An 18,112-nucleotide genomic window follows, 5' to 3' on the forward strand; every position below is an offset into this window, starting at 1 on the left:
CCGACGTCCAACAGATGTTTAACGACTCGCGTTTTCAGGGGAATTTAAGTGATCTAGATGATGCAGATGAACGTCTCCCAAAGAGCGCAAACATCACCGTCATTGTGGTCTACTTGGTAGTGTGCGTGGTGGGGCTCATGGAGAACTGCCTGGTCATGTATGTAATTATCAGGTGAGAATAAGTGTTCAGGGAGCTCGATATTTTGATCTATAAAGGAGAACAACCAGTTTAATACATTTGAGGTGTGTGGGCTTTAAAAGTTATCCCCTGACACACGTTTAATTTGTGACCTGCAAGCGACAGCATTTTTTATTTTCTGATGCTTGCTAATCCATCGTAGCACTTGTTCTGCCAGTGTTGTACAAGCCTGCTTGTTCATTACATTGCTAAATAAACATTTGGTGCTTGTCCAAACCTCCATGGCATGAAACAGCTGTAGATGGGGGGCCAAAACACAGCTTTTCAATCAGCAAAACAAGAGTTTGTCTCAGCAGAATACATAATGAGTGTTACAACCATTAAACATTGTTTCGGCCATTCCTGAGGTTTAATTCAGAGAAGGTAGAATTTATGTAGGTTTGACTGTGGAGAGAAAATGCAAAATGTCCCCTTGATTTAACAACTTGCAGTCTTCGCCTGGCCATTCTCTTTAACATGACAAGCATGTCCTCGCAGTAATTTTGTCTAGCTCTATCTCATCCTTTTGTTTTGTTGAAGGTATAATTATGAAGGAATTCCATGCTGATCTAATGTACAAGGAAAACTGCCACATAGTTAGGAGTCAGAAAATAGATTTGCTCTATCACCATGTTTTTTATTTTTTTAAGGGAAAACATCATTAAAGGTAGTTGTATATACTTGTTTTGTGTGTATAAAGGGTATACAAGCAATGAGTCTTTATGCTCTGTGTTATAATGTGTGTGTTCATGCATTCACTTACTGTATATGGTCATTACTCAAACATGCTGCTATATAGTCCTATGGGCCTATTTTAAAACCTGTTGCTAGGCTGGTTACCAGGCAATGCCTGCAATGTCTTTACCTTCAAAGATCACAGACTGTCTCTGAGCTTCACTGAATTTGGAATGAAAACTATTGGTCTACTTCTTGAGGATTTCACAACATCATTCTCATAGTCTTCCTTTTTTATACAAAAAGAAACAGTCTGTGCCTGAATTTGATCATATTTGAAGATAAGCATGGCTGGTTTATAATTCAGATTTAATATTCATCATTGTAGAACTTGGTGTAGTTCACTCAAAAATGAAAATTTGCTGAACATGTAATCACCCTATTGTTATCTAAGATGTAGATGAGTTTGTTTCTTCATCAGAACAGATTTGAAGAATATGTCCCCTGTTGTCCTTTTACATCAAAATCCACCTACATATTTGCTCAGAATTGTTTTAGACTTTTCGCTTGTAAAGGTGCATGTTTTTCTTGTCAATTGTGATCTGTGCATATTTCTCTCCGGATTCAGACGAGATGATTCTTCTTCAAATAAAGCAATATCAGAGGACTTGTATTTTAGTTAGAAGCAATGATTTGAAGTTTTTTTTTTTTCTTAATGATGAATTTGTTTCTTCCAGGGCACGAAGCTCCTGTTCCACCACATCCCAAAGATGCTCTATTGGGTTGAGATCTGGTGACTGTGGGGGCCATTTTAGTACAGTGAACTGTCATATTAAGAAATTAATTTAAAATCATTCGAGCTTTGTGACATGGTGCATTATCCTGCTGGAAGTAGCCATCAGAGGATGGGTACATGGTGGTCATAAAGGGATGGACATGGTCAGAAACAATGCTCAGGTAGGTCATGGCATTTAAACAATGCCCAGTTGGCACTAAGGGGCCTAAAGTGTGCTAAGAAAACATCCCCCACACCTTTTTCCTATTTGTAGTGGAGATGAGTGGTACCCGGTGGGGTCTTCTGCTGTTGTAGCCCATCCGCCTCAAGGTTGTGTGTGTTGTGGTTTCACAAATGCTTTGCTGCATACCTCGGTTGCAATGAGTGGTTTATTTTAGTCAAAGTTTCTCTTCTATCAGCTTGAATCAGTCGGCCCATTCTCCTCTGACCTCTAGCATCAACAAGGCGTTTTAGCCCACAGGACTGCTGCATACTGGATGTTTTTACCTTTTCAAACCATTCTTTGTAAACCCTAGAAATGGATGTGGAAAATCCTAGTAACTGAGCAGTGAAATACTCAGACCGGCCCGTCTGGCACCAACAACCATGCCACGCTCAAAATTGCTTAAATCACCTTTCTTTCCCATTCTGACATTCAGTTTGGAGTTTATTGTCTTGGAGATTGTCTTGACCAGGAGCACACCCCTAAATGCATTGAAGCAACTGCAATGTGATTGGTTGATTAGATAACTGCATTAATGAGAAATTGAACAGTAATAATCCTTGTGTGGACAATACGTTTGTATTTTTATAGGTATATTGGGCCATTGCTAAGCCACCTGCTGTACTGGATGATTTTGTAAAAGCTTTTGATATAAATGTATAGGTTATGTTTTTTTTTTTTTTTAATTACTAAAACTATAAATTGCTTTTTTTTTTAATCAACTTCAGACTGCATAAAATTAGCTTGGTGTACCAACATCTCGAGCTTCTCATGGTATAACTGGTCAAATAGCTGTCTATTAAAGTAAACCATCCCATCTTATTTTTAATACCTGGCAGTACCAGAAATGAACTAGTTTCTCTATGTTTGCAGTGAAGTGACCACTAATGTGATTTTCGTTTTACCTGTCAATCAAGTCCTTGCCAAACTGTTGCTAGAGCCCTGCTTCATCTCGTGTGCGTATTATTAGCAATAGGTGGCAGCACTAGCACAGGTTGACAGAAACGCTTTTGCAGCTGTAGTGTCGGTCTATCACTGAAGCAGCGGGTGGCTCTCTAGGCGCACTCAGAAAGTCTTAGACCTCAGCTTATAAGAGAGGAATGCTGTAAAACTGAAATAATGAAATCAAATCTTTTTGGTTACCAGCCATTCTAGGAAGCCCAAAGATCAGCAATAACACAGATTTTTCATAGCTTTCTTTGCCTTCTTTTAACTTAACAAGACCAAATTAAAGACTTCTCTCATTAGTGAGTGATCACCTAGAGATTAAAACGTTTGAACCCTGATTAGTGCTATTTTGTTTTCCTATTAAAATACAGCTTTTGATATCAATATCTAAAGATCAAATATCTACAAAGAATGGCCGGTCTTAATTCGCATTCAGTTCTTAAAAAAGCTGTTTAAAATGAATGCATTTGCACTGCAAGGGAGATTATGACTTCATTTAGCTACTATACCCATGAGGCGCTGCTGTTTACAAGGCACTGAGACTGCAATTTTAACTGCTATAGCAGCTTTGAATCTTATGTACATTTAGCTAATAAAATATACTGTGTGTGTGTGTGTGTGTGTGTGTGTGTGTGTGTGTGTGTGTGTGTATATATATATATATATATATATATATATATATATATATATATATATATATATATATATATATACATACATATATACAAATATATAATATATAATTCACGGATGCATTAAGAGTCGGAATAAAGCATTGTCGTCTGTCTCTAACATAGTTTGGGTTAATATACCTTACCTTACCTAATGTTTCCATAAACTGATCAAGCTCGAGAGAACGAGATACAGGCGCTAAACTGAATCTAAATCAGGACTGCAGAGGCACGTTTCCTCTCAGGCCATGAGGCTGGACATCCTTCAACTATCGCTGTATTATTAATTCTATATCATATTATAGGCTTTTGAATAAAAAATCTACGCATTCCTACACGCAAAGCTGTCGGCGACTGACGTGATAAATTGCATTCAGTTGCTAGAAAATCAGGAGCTAGATGTTCAAGCAGGAATAACGAAAAGCGTTTCTGTCCCAGCCCTTTTTTCCCCTCCCACACAGACACACGACCCACCCCCCACCCTCCTTTCTCTTTTTTCCATCTACTCTCTTTTCTACAACAAACATGGCTGCGAAATCAGACGGTACAGCCGTTTCTTTGCAGAATGATATTCAGCCGACGTGCCTTCCCGAGCCGGAGAAGCGCTCGCCCCAGTGGCGTCTCGTCGGGAAGGAGTATTCGCTCCTGGACTGCTGCTGGACCCTCTGCGCCCTCTTGGTCTTTTTCTCGGACGGGGCTTCAGACCTGTGGCTAGCTGCCGACTACTATCTCAGGCGGGACTACTGGTGGTTCGCTCTGACACTCGTTTTTATCATCATTCCTTCTGTTGTGGTGCAGGTGCTTAGCTTCCGATGGTTCGCGTACGATTACTTGGACTCGAACGGGAGCGGCACGGCTGCGGCTGCTATGGTAGCGGCGTCCAATGCGGAGAGCCACTTCAGCACCAAGGACAGCGATCAGCGGGGCGCTGGCCGCTCCGCTGCGGTCACCGGAACCCGGAGCAACGCTGAGAGCTGCTGCAGAGCCTGCGTGTGGCTCTTCCAAAGCGTCGTGCACGTTTTTCAGCTGGCACAGGTCTGGAGGTATGTGAGTGCTTTGAATTTAATTTAATGAGATACAAATCTACAGGGCATTACTTTAAGGTGTCACATCAGCAGTTCATTCATATTGTTCTGTTCCGTTCCCTTGGCGTGCAACTAATCCACACCCACTTCTAGTGCTATTCAGGGACATATGTTAAACTACTGATATGACAAGGCTTATATTAAGGAAATACCAAGGACAAATTTTTATTTTTATTTTGTCAATATTTACGTAGTTTCCAAAAAATTATTAGAGTCAGTGTTTGAATGCACATGTAATTGAGGAGGCCAAATATAGAATAGTAATTTAAGGATCAATCACTGGAAAATACATTCAGTGGGCATTTATGTAAGTAGTGGTGTCTATGATCGGAAAAGGACAGCAGAAATGATGCAAGATATCACAATAATTAATCTCACTGCTGTTAGTTTGCATAGCCTGTGACTGTCCAGCAGTACTACTGAGGAAATGGGATCCTCCTTGTATTTCCTGTCGTCCCATGCCAGTTCATCATTATCTCCAAGCCATTTGGTTCTAGGCTCCCCCTCCTCTTCCTCCTCCACCTCTCATGAGCTTCTAGGTCAATAATCTCCCAGAGAGACTCCTCCACTCATTCAATCTGTCCACCAGAAATCTCCTTATGTATACTCTGAAATCCCTTTGTCTTTAGAGCAGTGCAAAATATTTTTTTCATATTACTTACCAGTGCCATTGGTTTAATTTCAAGCATACCTATAATACATTAGAATTTAGTTTTTTGTTTCTTTGTCATTTATTTCTTTTTATTTATTTATTTTTTTGTTTAAATGAATAGTTTATCCATTAATGAAAATATGCAGAAAACTGATGTTAATTTCCTCTGCAGTAAATGGGTGCCATCAGAATGAGAGTCCAAACAGTTGATAAAAACATCACAGTTATCTACAAGTAAACCATATGACTCCAGTCCATCAATTAACGTCTTGTAAAGTGAAAAGCTACATTTGCAATAAACAAATCGATCATTAGGATGTTTTTAACTTTAGACTTGTGCTTTCAGTTGAAATATGAGTCATCTATCCATAATATTGCTTTCTCCAGTGAAAAAGTTGTCGCTTCTGAATCAGGAGAGAAATATGCACAGATCAAGCACCATCTATAAGTCAAAACAGATCCAAACAAAATATGTCGGTGGATTCTGATGTGAGACAACAACAGGGAATGGATTTTTCACTGGAGGAGGTGTTATTATGGATTAATAGACTGTCCAGATTTTTTTTTTATTTTTTTTTTTATAGTTATAACACATTCATGATGGCAGCTTTTCACTTTACAATATGTTAATTGATGGACTGGAGTCCATTTTGAGTGAACTACTCCTTTAACAGGGCACTTTGTATGCACCAGATTTTACCTAAAATATGCCATATAGTCATAAAGATTATGGTTTTCTATGAGATAGAGTCCTTTCTAAACTGAGCTCAAGAAACAGATTTTTTTTTTTCATTAGATTTTGCTTCCTCACTTTTTTGCTAAGTGTGGTTGCCATGAGCAGAATGTGCATGTGTCTATCAAGTGCTAAGCGTCTTGATTGCTGACAGACATTGTGCTGCAGCTCACAATGCAATTTCCATAATAATGCTAAGAAAACAATTTGCAGCCCACAATCACAGCCAAAAGTTGAATCCACTCACATATAAATCAAAAGGAACACACCCACACATATTAGAGACATGTGTAGGGAGTGAGTGCCATGTAATTGTGGTTGTAAACACAGTGGCAGCGATGTGCTTGTCTTTAAATGCCTGCCCTGATCAGCAGTGACAGACCAAGCTTCTGTGACTGGACACTACTGCTGGCTGACCCGCAGGGTAACACAGGGTTAGTGATGCCATTGATTTCAAAGCTGCCGGTCATTTCGATCAAGCTTCATTTATGCTGCAGTCACAACATGTGTGCTGTCCTTCTCATGCCGTCTGTGTCATTCTCTATCTGTCACTCATGCTTTTCGTCAGCCCTCTGCTCCTGACCTTTTTATTAGAAGATTTCCCTTCCCTTTAATTGACCATAATTGGTGCTGGTCGGTATGACCAAAACATTTTATCATTTTTCCTTTGACTGGACATTTATATGGCTTAGTGGCTTTTTTTACTGTCAGAATTTATCAAAATATAAAAACAAATTTACTAACATTTTGGTTCACCTTTTAAAATGTAATTAAATTATTAAATAAATAAAATAAATAAAAATATGGACAATAGAATATGGAAAAAAGTGTTGTGATATTGTGATAAAGAAGTATATTCCACTGTGCAACATTAATATATTCCTGTCATAATTTCCTGTCATGAGTTAGTCTAAACTTTTATTGGCAGCTTATAAGGAAGACCTTTGAGTTTCTGTGTGTTTAAATAAAGTGTATTATTATAATTTTTAGTAGTACTGTAGTAATAGTAGTATTGCTTTAAGCAGTACATTCTACTGTGCCACACTCATATATTTCTGTTATAATTCTTCAAGTTAAACCAAACTTTTATTTCATTTTTATCAAATGAAAAGCTGGTGAAGTGACACTTAGAGCTGCTCAGGAGATGAAGTTAATGTGTTCATGTCCTCACATAATGAGATGGCAGACGCTTTTCTTAAAGAGAATGAGGATATCTGCAATTCAAAAGAAACCAGCCAGCCAGCAAATAAGGCACAATTGGGAAATAATTTTCATGTAATTTGAATAAATCAAACCATTATCTCTTTTTATTCACAAATTAGCCTTGAGACTTTTAGTCTAAGCCCTTCTGAGCCACATTCCAATGAATATATAATTAACTGAAAATATTTCCAGTGCCATTAACGAAAGCATCATTGGCACTGCAGATATATCCTCTGCTCTCTCTTTGTCTCTTTCTAACAGTATAGCTAAGAATAGCACCTTTAGAAAGCAAATTTTGCCATTTTCATGTTACCTCTGTTTGACCTGCAATAGATTTCTGTTCTTCACCTCTCACTAGTAGTCTACTCTCTGACTAAGTCCTTGCTTAAAAGCTTCTAAGCAGAGCTTTCCAGGCTCCCTGTCATTGTTTGATTGGAATTAGGAGTAAAGCCATTAAAGCTGCACCGACACTGTACTTGTCACATCTCTGCATTACACTGATTATAGCTGTAGTGTTTACATGTCCTTACCTGCAGCATTCAGTCAGAGATTGAGAGAGCGCTGAGCTGCTGCAAAGAAGAACAGGTGAAGAATGATAGGTGGAGAGTAGATGTGAAAATAAATGGTCATTTTTAGGGTTGAGATCCATACTTGTGAGAATGTTCGAGAGGGAGAATATGTGAAAACCGGGCTGTTTGATACGAAAATTAATCATTATAAAGTGATTTCCCCTCAAGGCTTGTAATTACATCAGAAATAAAATAATGATACAACTAGCTGATGTGCAATAAAAAAATAAAAAATAAATACTAAATCTCTTCCTCACATTACGTTTAACCAAAGACTTTAGTAAGCGTTATGAGTGTGCCCTAAAGTCCCCTCTGAGTACTCTGACCTGGTTCACTGCGCACGTTCAAAGACGGTTTTCAATTCCATGTTCCCTGCAGCATCACATGAGCAAGATCAATCAGGATCAGACACCACCCTCGAAGAAGAAAATACACCTTTACACAGGCTGCATTGAGAAATGACTACATGCACTGCAAAGTGTTTGTAGACTGTGGAAATAGGAGGCAACCGTTTTAATTCATTTACATTTTCATTTAGTCTCATTTTATTATTTTAATAAATGTCATCATTAATGTATCCTATCATAAAACATCACATAAATGAAAGATTTGCTTTGTATCAGCATAATGTTTGGTATATTTTAATAAAAAATATTCCATCACTGTAACCAGTGATTACATTGATCTTGATGCTCTGACTGATTCAGCAGGTTCATTAAATGAAGACCTGTAGATTGTGAGCCTTTCTGAATGGAGTGATAAATCATTTGTTTGTGAACTACATTGGTTTCGCTATTTGTTTTTGATACACTTAAATTATTGATTCATAAGAGTCATTTGTTTGTGAATCAGCACTGGTTGTGCTTTATGTTTCAGGCTTATTCAAAAGATTCGGCACATAAGAGTCATTATATGAATTGAATTATACTTATTGCACTGTATGATACTGCATACAGCTCAAGGATATTTCCTTAGAAAGAAGATATTTCCTTATAGAAAGAAATGTTTTCTTGCCATGACTGCAAGCTCAGCCTATTATTTATGTAATTTAATATTGTTCAAATTTAGTTCGCGATTTATAGGAAAAGATTTTTGGCCAGAATGGATGGTTTAATTTAATTTTATTTATTTTTATTTATTTTTTAATGCGTTAATGGTGGACTTGATTACATTGTGGATTATATGTTTTTATCAGTTGTTTGCACTCTAATGGCATCCATTCACCCTAACCCTAAACCTAAATTCAAGAAATACCATTTTAATACCATGTTTTTAAAAGTCTTTACATTCCTAATAATATATCCAAAATATCAAGCTCTAATTAATTCATTGCATTTATTCCTATGTCTGAACTGCCTTACAGTATGTATTCAACTTATTTTTTTGACTGAACAAGACAATTAGTCTGGAAATAAAAGAACCCCCAACCCTTGGTCAGTAGAAGTCTGTCACATAAAGCATAGTGTAAATATTCTAGCTGCACAATTATGTGTTCATTGAATGCATTAAATAAATCTGTTACTGAATGTTTGCATAACAATGTAAAGATAGATACAGAGTATTCCATAAATTGATTTTACTAGTGCAGGAAAATTGACTTTGACTTTCTTCCTGGCTGGTAGATGGTAGTCCTCCACTGATTTATACTCTATATTGTGAAATGGCTTTGTACATTTTGTTAAAGAACCTAGAGGGGCAAAGACAGAAAGATTACAACAACATTTTCTGATCACACTCTTGAGAAGGATAGCAAGGAACAAAAGAAATGCACTGTATATGGCGACAGGAAATCGAAAGCACTTCCATTTTCCTAATTCTGTTACATGATGACATGATCCAGTGTCTCATAACTACCTCAGCAGGGCTTTACTGTTCAATAAAATAAATGGCAGCTTGGTTCTAGCCAACTGGAAATCTGATCAAGAACATTCAACATTAATTTCAATTCTTTTTTTTCTTTTTTTCTTTCTTTCTTTCTTTCTTTCTTTCTTTCTTTCTTTCTTTCTTTCTTTCTTTCTTTCTTTCTTTCTTTCTGCTGTAATTCTCAAGGGTGTGATCAGCATTGTAATTTAGCAGAGAGGGGGAACTGTAATGGTATTTAATTGAATTACAGAAACCCTGCCAGTTAATAGCTGAGTGCTGATTGGTTAGGAGTGCCATCTGAGTAATCAAATGGGTCAATTAGCCATTCTTAATGTTGTTGAATTCAAATGGAGTTTAATGGCAGGTGAACTGCAACATAATCAGTGTGGTGATCCTGTTCTGACCTGCCTTAATATGAGAAAGTCCTTTTCAGAGGAAGCCTGAGTCTTCACAAAGCAAAACACATGCCTAGCAGATGATTGTCTCCAATTAAATTAAGCCAAGTAATGGGCCTAGCTTGTCAGCTGCAATGTCTGTCAGTTGTCACCATGGAGACTGATGCATTGCCTGCCAATCGTGGCTTTTTGAGAGATGTTTTCTCAGTCAAAGCACTGGCTGTTTGTTAATGTTTTCTTATTTTTCTTAAAGAAAAAGGAGCTGCATGGTCAAGGTTCAAGGTTTGATTTCGTCTGAAATCATCTGTGTGAATTTTACAAGCAAAGGCAGCTTTTCTGTCTCATTGAAAGCACACTCTTTATTCAGAGAAAGAAAGACTGTGTCACTTGTCAAATTTGACTCCCTGACAGCCTCTCTCGTAGGCTCCCTATTGCTTGATTTTTCTTTCAGAGGCTGTTTTTTTTTATTGCACAGCAAGTTGTTAGAAGGATGTGGAGCAATTTTATAGACCTCATCAAGTCAGGGTGATTCATTCTGCCAATCTCCTGACATCCAGCGAGCACTTCTATTACTCTCGCTACCCTTGAGACAAACTGAAATATCATGGCACTTCCTGTCAAAGGAAACAAATTAAGTCCAGTGAAAGTCAGATTTTTCAAGGGGTTCACATAAATATCTTTCGAATGCACAGCTGCAGTTTTGCTTCATATCTTTCAAAAGCCACCCTCTCCTTTCATCTGGCACTAACATTCATCTCACAGGATAAACAGTGCAGTCCTGGGGTCATGAATCAGGAAATTTGAAGTAACGACAGTAAGAGACAGTGATCCCTCCCATGAAAAACATGCTCTCTGACATCCATGTAATCTCCAGCGTGACCATGGTGTGTCTCACAAGACATCTGCAACAGCATGGAGACCGTGGTGCTGAAGAAAGAACATGACATGCTGGAGCACAAGATGACAAGTGTACTGCCTTTTTCAGCTGGTCACGTGTCAAGTGACATTATAGGCAAGGCAGGCTCTAGGTCTTTTCCAAGCCTGCAGACAGGCTAGCTGTGTAATTTCCTGTTTCCATACACTACCAGTCAAAATTTTGGAATATATATATTTATATATATATATATATATATATATATATATATATATATATATATATATATATATAATGATTTAGAAAGAATGCTCAGCAAGGGAACATTAATTTGAAAAAAATACAGTAATATTGTGAAAACTTATAAAAAAAAATGTAAATAACTGCCATTACTCTAGTCCTCAGATCCTTCAGAAATCACTTCCAAAAAACAACATTTGTTTGAGAAAAATAAATATTTTTGTAACATTATAAAGGTATTTTGATCAGTTTAGTGTCTTTTTATTAACATCTTTCTTTCTTTCTTTCTTCTTTCTGTCAGTGCACTGTAGTGTAGAGATTATGGTTTCCACAAAAATATTAAGCAACAAAACATCAATTTCAGTGTGGATGATAATAATAATAAATGTTTCTTGAGCAGCAAATCAGCATATCAGAATTATTACTGAAGAATCATTTGACACCGGTAACTGGAGTAAAGTTGCTGAAAATTCAGTTTTGCCATTAAAGGAATAAGTTACATTTTAAAATTTCTACAAATAGTAGATAGTGATTTTAAATTGCAATAAGATTTCACAATATTACTGTTTTTGTATTTTTCATTTTTCCTTGGTGAGCACTCTCAAAAACTTTTTCCAAACTTTTGACCAGTAGTGTAATTAGTATTTTTCTGATGCAAGTTTTGATGATTTGTCTTATCATGTGCTTTTTACCTCAGGTATGTCCATGCCTTATATTTGGGTGTGCAAAGCCGCTGGCATGGGGACCGCGAGCACAAACACTTCTACTGGCGTACGATGTTTGAGAACGCTGACATCAGCATGCTGAGGCTGCTTGAGACCTTCCTGAAGAGCGCACCTCAGCTTGTTCTTCAACTCAGCATTATGGTCCAGACCAGCCAGGTCCTCCCTTTACAGGGTAAGCTGATGACACCTATGATTAAAACCAGCTCACTGAGTGTGCTAGAAATAGCTGGGCTTGTGCCATTTGTCTGTATCATATTTAATATATTCATATTTAGTTCCTAAGTCTTTTTGCAGTACTTTTTCAGAAATATTGATGAGAAAACCTTTGCCTTTACTCCTAGAATTTGCACAATGCCAGCCAGTCAGATCTGATGAACTGATGATTTCAACCCATTTTTGAGTGCACTATACATCAGATGGTCAGAAAATGTGCTGTGGGTGGACTGTGGGCGTACTGTCTGAGACTGAGAGGCTACTACATCAGTCACCCAATCTGTCATATTGCCATCCACCAGGTCACAGAGTATAGAGTTTGATTCAGTGCCTTTCTTGCAGTTTGATTTCTGTATTACATCTAATTTAAATTTGACACAATAAGAATTGTTTTAGAAATTCATTTGGCCATCATTAAAGATCAAAGTGCAATTTCACAGCACGCGTTTGCTCAGCATCTCATTTTCAATCCAAGAGCAAATTAGCTGGTTAATTACTGAGGATGTGATACATTTGACTGAATATACACATACTGTACATACATACACATTTCAGGTCATTGTGCATGAGCCTGACCATTTTATCAGATGAAAATTTAAGTAGCAGTTAAGACCCTTTTTTTTTTCATTTTCCCCTGGCAGAGCTCAATCCAAATTTGCAATGAATAATCATGAAGAGATATATAATTGAAACATGAAAATTACAGTAATCAAAAGATCCCTTAGAATAATACCTCATTAGATATTCATGTCAGTGTCTTCAAAAAGATTTGGTCTTTAATTGTGTAGTTTAAATTGCTCCAGTCTATCTTTGGGTCTGTAAGGAGGGAACAGGATGTGTGATAGTTACAAACCCACCTGACGCATGCTTTTGATTACAGAGCTGCGAGAACTCGCTGTTGCATTAGTTCAGCTCCATGGGAACAATTGTAGCCACTGTTAGATGTTCCCTGAGGAATTTTATCCAAATGTCAAACTGCAAACTGTGACTTTTATAGACTGCCAAGAGCTAGTAAACTAAAGGATGTGAATTTTTTGTTTAAAAATGTCATTTAAAGTGACGTCCTTCTTTCTTTCCATGCTATTTGGGCTAGAGTTGAGAGAGCTACAGTATTTATACTGTAGGAGCCCTAATCACATTACATTTATTCAAACTGCTGAAGAGTTCTTTTTCCAGAAAGATAAAAATGAACCTGAGGAGAGCCTAAATGTGATTCCACAACAAAGCATATCCAGTTCTCAGGAGATGAGCAGGGCACTCATCTGCCCTATAGTCAGCAATGTAGAAAATTCTGGCATCAGTGCAAGAGTGTTTCCTCTTGGTCTGTCCTGAGCTGCACTTTTCCTGTCTGAAGACTGATATTATGATTAAGGTGCTTTGCTGGGTCTGTCATAATCGCTCATAATCATATTCAGTGCAATGCGAGACGGCTGGAGAACTAGCTAATGATTATGTTTTTGCTGATTAGGAGAGATTTTCCATTTTGACTACTCCTGAATAAATGGGTGAGCTGATGAATGGACAGACAGGAACCTGATTAATTATTCATGAGAGCTTCTCAAGAGCGTACCAGCACTCCAACAGAATTTCTTTTTTTTTTTTTTTCAGAAAAGCATAGTGAGGTGTACTTTCATTCTTTATATACTGTACAGAATCATCTGAATTGTTAATCAGAATCAGAATGAATCAGAATCAGAATGAGCTTTATTGCCAGGTATGTTTACACATATGAGGAATTTGTTTTCATGATAGATGCTCCGCAGTACAACAGAATGACAGTGACAGAACAAAAAACACATAATAAAAGAATAAAATACAGAAAAATACAAATAAGTAGGTAAGGAATGACAATATACAAATTGACAATTGTATGGCAGGTATATTACAAAAAGCAGACATTGGTGTAGGTTTTGATTTTAAATCATTTTGCAGCATTGTTCATGTATCAACTTTGCCTCTAGGTTTTGATTTGAAATTAATTCGGTCTTATTCCGGCAGTGTAATTAAATTTAATTAATGTACCATGTACAGTGACCCATTTTCTCTCGGTCACTCCTTCTCTTTGTGCTTTATTTGATCCAGGTCTGTCTGCTTCAGCCTCGCTAGTGTCTCTGGGCTGGATGATGGCATCTTATCAGAAGGCATTACGGGACTCTCGTGATGACAAGCTCCCCATGTCATATAAAGCAGTGGTGGTGCACATGCTGTGGCACCTGTTCACAGTGGGAGCCCGCGCCATGGCCTTCGCCCTCTTTGTTTCCATTTTCCAGCTCTACTTTGGCATTTTCATCGTGGCCCACTGGTGTGCCATGACCTTCTGGATCATCCAAGGGGAGACAGACTTCTGCATGTCCAAGTGGGAGGAGATCATCTACAACATGATGGTAGGCATCGTGTACATATTCTGCTGGTTTAGCGTCCGTGAGGGCCCTACACGGTGCCGTCTGCTGCTTTACAGCCTCATAATCCTGGGAGAAAATATGGCCCTCACGGCCTTGTGGTATATATACCGCAGCCCACTCACTTCAGACTTTTACGCCGTGGTGGTGGTGTGCATGGTGGCGTGTAGCTACGCCCTGGGTACATTTTTTATGTTTGTCTACTACTGCCTTTTGCACCCTGATGGCCCTGTGTCTGGGGCCTATCTTGGATGTTGCGATGTCCAGATGAGTGCTGTTTCAGATCCTTGTGTCTCATCGCCCACCTCCGCTCCTCCTCCTCTGGATGTGGTGAGCAGCCCGCCGCGGACTCTGCAGAGAACTAAAGGAGGAGAGGCAGTACCAGGAGGAGATGTTGGAGAAGTGTTTAAAATGCGGACCCTTAAAGCCTCGCGAACCGCTGCGCCTCGCCTCACCCCAAGGACAGAGGGGCCAGTAATTCGCATCGACCTTCCCAGGAAGCAATACCCAGCCTGGGACGCCCACTTCATTGATCGCAGGCTGCGAAAGACCATTTTGGTACTGGAAGCCGCAGCTCCGGTCACACCAAGGATCCAGTACCGCTGTCTAGGCACACCGCAGGAAGTGATGGAATACGAGACGACAGTCTGAGACGTTTTACCTTCTCCAAATAAAAGATGTAATGTTTTAGTGAGCAGAAAAGTCAGTTCTGTCTAGCTTTATTTGTTGAAGAAGAGTTTGTCAGATCTCCACATGACCCCTTATTGACTCTTGTAATCTGTGGAAGCACATGAGACACTAGTGTCTAGCAAAGAGCCACCCTGTGGTGACATTAGACATTACTACAGGTTATTGGATTAGGAGGTTAGGCAGGGGTCTGATCAACTTAATGAGGCCACGGTAAATCTATAATGAGCAAAACAACATATCAGTGTGGTAGATTAACAGCAATGGTGCTTAAACACCGTTTCAAACCATCCTAGGTGTTTTTAAAGCTTTTGTGGCAGCTGCCGTATTCAACAAATACCGAATCCATTTGGTCATAATTCAATGGGTTTTGAGGTTGTAGTAGGTACAAGTGAAATGTGTTAGTTGTCTCATTAAACGCCTTAAGACTTTCTAACATTTGGCTATTCAGCATCTGAAAGGGGCATTTCACCCTGCTAAAAAATTTAAAGGGGTCCTATTATGTTATTTTTTGTTGTTGTTTAGGGGGTGTACTAGAATAGGCTCTCATACTAAGTTGTTCGAAAAACACATTATTTTTCACATATTTTACATTATTACAACACCTCTCTCCCTAGTCTTGAATGAATGGCTCAAATAGTTCCTGTATCAAATGAAGGCCCGCCTTCTGAAATTCAAAATGTGCTGTGATTGGTTAGCTGGGCCATGTGTGTTGTGATTGGCACCACTCTGCGCCTGGTTGGGAAATGTCATGTCCCTTACCATAGCTACCTGCGAGCTTCATTGCGTCAAAATCAAATCAAATTGAGTGTAATTTAAACTTTTGAGCGTGAGTTGTCTGCCTTGGGAAAGCTAGTGTGTCTCCTAGATAGTGATAATACTTGTTGGATTCTCTAGTGCAGCTCCACCAGGTCTCGTCCTATTTGTCGATATTTGTGATATCACAATTCCCAGAAAATGTGCGTTGTAGTCCAAACGAGTCATTCGTTGTAGTTTAAAAAAGAAATGATTTCTGTTACATAGAATATCTCCTGTTGAATTTGACTTTGAGCTTTATAACTTTGCAGATCTTTTTATATGCTTAAACAGCAACATTACAGACTAACTAAAGTTGAAAAAGTGAAAAAGCATAATAGCACCCCTTTAACGAATAAATGAAAACAGTTTGTGTGCTAGATAATTAAAGGGTTGAGTTTCTGGTAACACAGGCATTTTATTAAGCACAGAATATGTTGCCTTCAAGAATATGGATCAGACTTTGCAAGAAACAAGGTCTCTTTTCAGGACATTTCCGTTAACCTTTCAAGTGAAAAATTGCATGTCATTGAAAAATTTGGGATTTCTTTTTTTAAACGTTCTCAAAGGACATTTGTGTCATAATGGAAATAATGGGTCTGATTCTGAAAAAGCTGAGTGCCCCTTTAAAAAGGATTGAATGAATGTTTATCTCAAGAACAAAGAACACTGATTTATATGGTTTATTATATACCTGTAATAGGAACCAATGTTTATTTTGCAGTATTTGAAATGTTTCTAAGCTAATAAAGATTATGAGTTCACATTTTAAAGTACTTGACAGCTGAAGGGAAAGAAAAATCATATAATATCTGTTTACATGTTTCAAAATAGTTCTCTTTTCAGGATTCACGAAAAGTTATCATCATTATGAGTATACCAGTTCAAGTCATCTACATAATTTGGTGCAATAATACTCATAAATGTTTGGAAATTGAACATTTTGATGGATATGAACAAGTCCCTTTATCTGTTACTTTAACATTTTATTTAAAATTTAAATTAAGATAATGATAGATTTGGTCATCAATACCAACTACATATCATCTTCCAACTGATGAGAATGTATATTTTTACTCTGATCAAAACAATAACTATCTTTTTCTATCTTTCTTTATTGACCCTGTTGTGTACAAATGTCTAAGAACAGTATTTTGCATTGACTGATTATTGGGCTGTTTAATAGAGAGAAGATGAATAATCTTGGGGTTTGTGCTGTGTTTATTGATATCATGTTATTGCTAAGTCAATTAACCCATTGTAACTATTTCACTTCTTGGCATAACCATTATGTATGTCCATTTGTGTTACCATGTTGGTGCTAGCTGGAACACCTCAGCACAGCCATGTATGCTGTACTTTATCAAAGTGGATCATACTCATTCACTCTGGTCAATGCTGGTTAATTTTACCATAGACACGCTGAAAGACGTTAAGCCTTACACTGCACCTGCAAGACTGTTGCTGTCGACTGTAAAAAGGATGTTGATCTTCAGCCATGTGTTTTATTTGGACAATAAAGAAAAGCAAAATTGTGTGATTACTAACCTTACCAAAGCATTAACTGAAAGAGTGACTTCTGTTTTGCTCGTCATCTTAAGTTAAATGAAAACTGAGATATAGTAGCATTATACCCAAGGAGTTGTTGTTGTTGTTGTTTTCATTTGAACACCCACTCCAAAACTAAGTACAGCCCCTACAAGTCTCAGCCAATGGTTTTTATTTGATGTATACTGCACTCACGTGGAAACCAGCTGAATAGCAATGAGGATTTCAATTGTTCTGTTAAGTTGTAGACCCACTGACAATTTCAGAGGGTATGCATTTTTCTGGATTAGCTGTTTAAAATAAAATAAAATACAAATAAAATATTTAAGAAAAGATTTTGAGCAAACAGGTTAAACAAAGGTTAATTTCCTACAAACAGTGGACCTGTCGATTAGGAAATATTATCGCAAGCCTTATTACATCACATAATGTGGAACTGCAAGTATATTGCAAAATAGCAACACTAATCTCAGTCATTCATTACTTCAACAATCTTAAACAAATTTTTATTTTTACATTAAAATTTTATGGGTTTTGGATATGCATTTAAACAAAATAAAGGTAATTCTTTAAGAAATATTTCTGAGGAATATTGTTGCGAGGCTATTAAGAAATTCAGATTATGCTCCTGCTGCCAACATTTTATCTGAGGAATCTGGAA

At 37.7% G+C, this 18,112-nt stretch overlaps 1 protein-coding gene across 1 annotated transcript; it reads left to right on the forward strand.

The window, feature by feature from the left end:
* The first annotated feature begins 3,982 nt into the window (after positions 1-3,982).
* On the forward strand, positions 3,983-17,450 carry LOC127944388 (XK-related protein 7-like). The gene is made up of 3 exons (XM_052540277.1): positions 3,983-4,513; positions 11,782-11,981; positions 14,105-17,450. Exons 1-3 carry the CDS (start codon positions 3,996-3,998, stop codon positions 15,070-15,072), a joined length of 1,686 nt encoding a protein of 561 aa, XP_052396237.1. The 5' UTR covers positions 3,983-3,995; the 3' UTR covers positions 15,073-17,450.
* The last annotated feature ends 662 nt before the right edge of the window (positions 17,451-18,112 follow it).

This window comes from Carassius gibelio, chromosome A23 (genome assembly GCF_023724105.1).
Source record: "Carassius gibelio isolate Cgi1373 ecotype wild population from Czech Republic chromosome A23, carGib1.2-hapl.c, whole genome shotgun sequence".
Lineage (NCBI taxonomy): Eukaryota > Metazoa > Chordata > Actinopteri > Cypriniformes > Cyprinidae > Carassius > Carassius gibelio.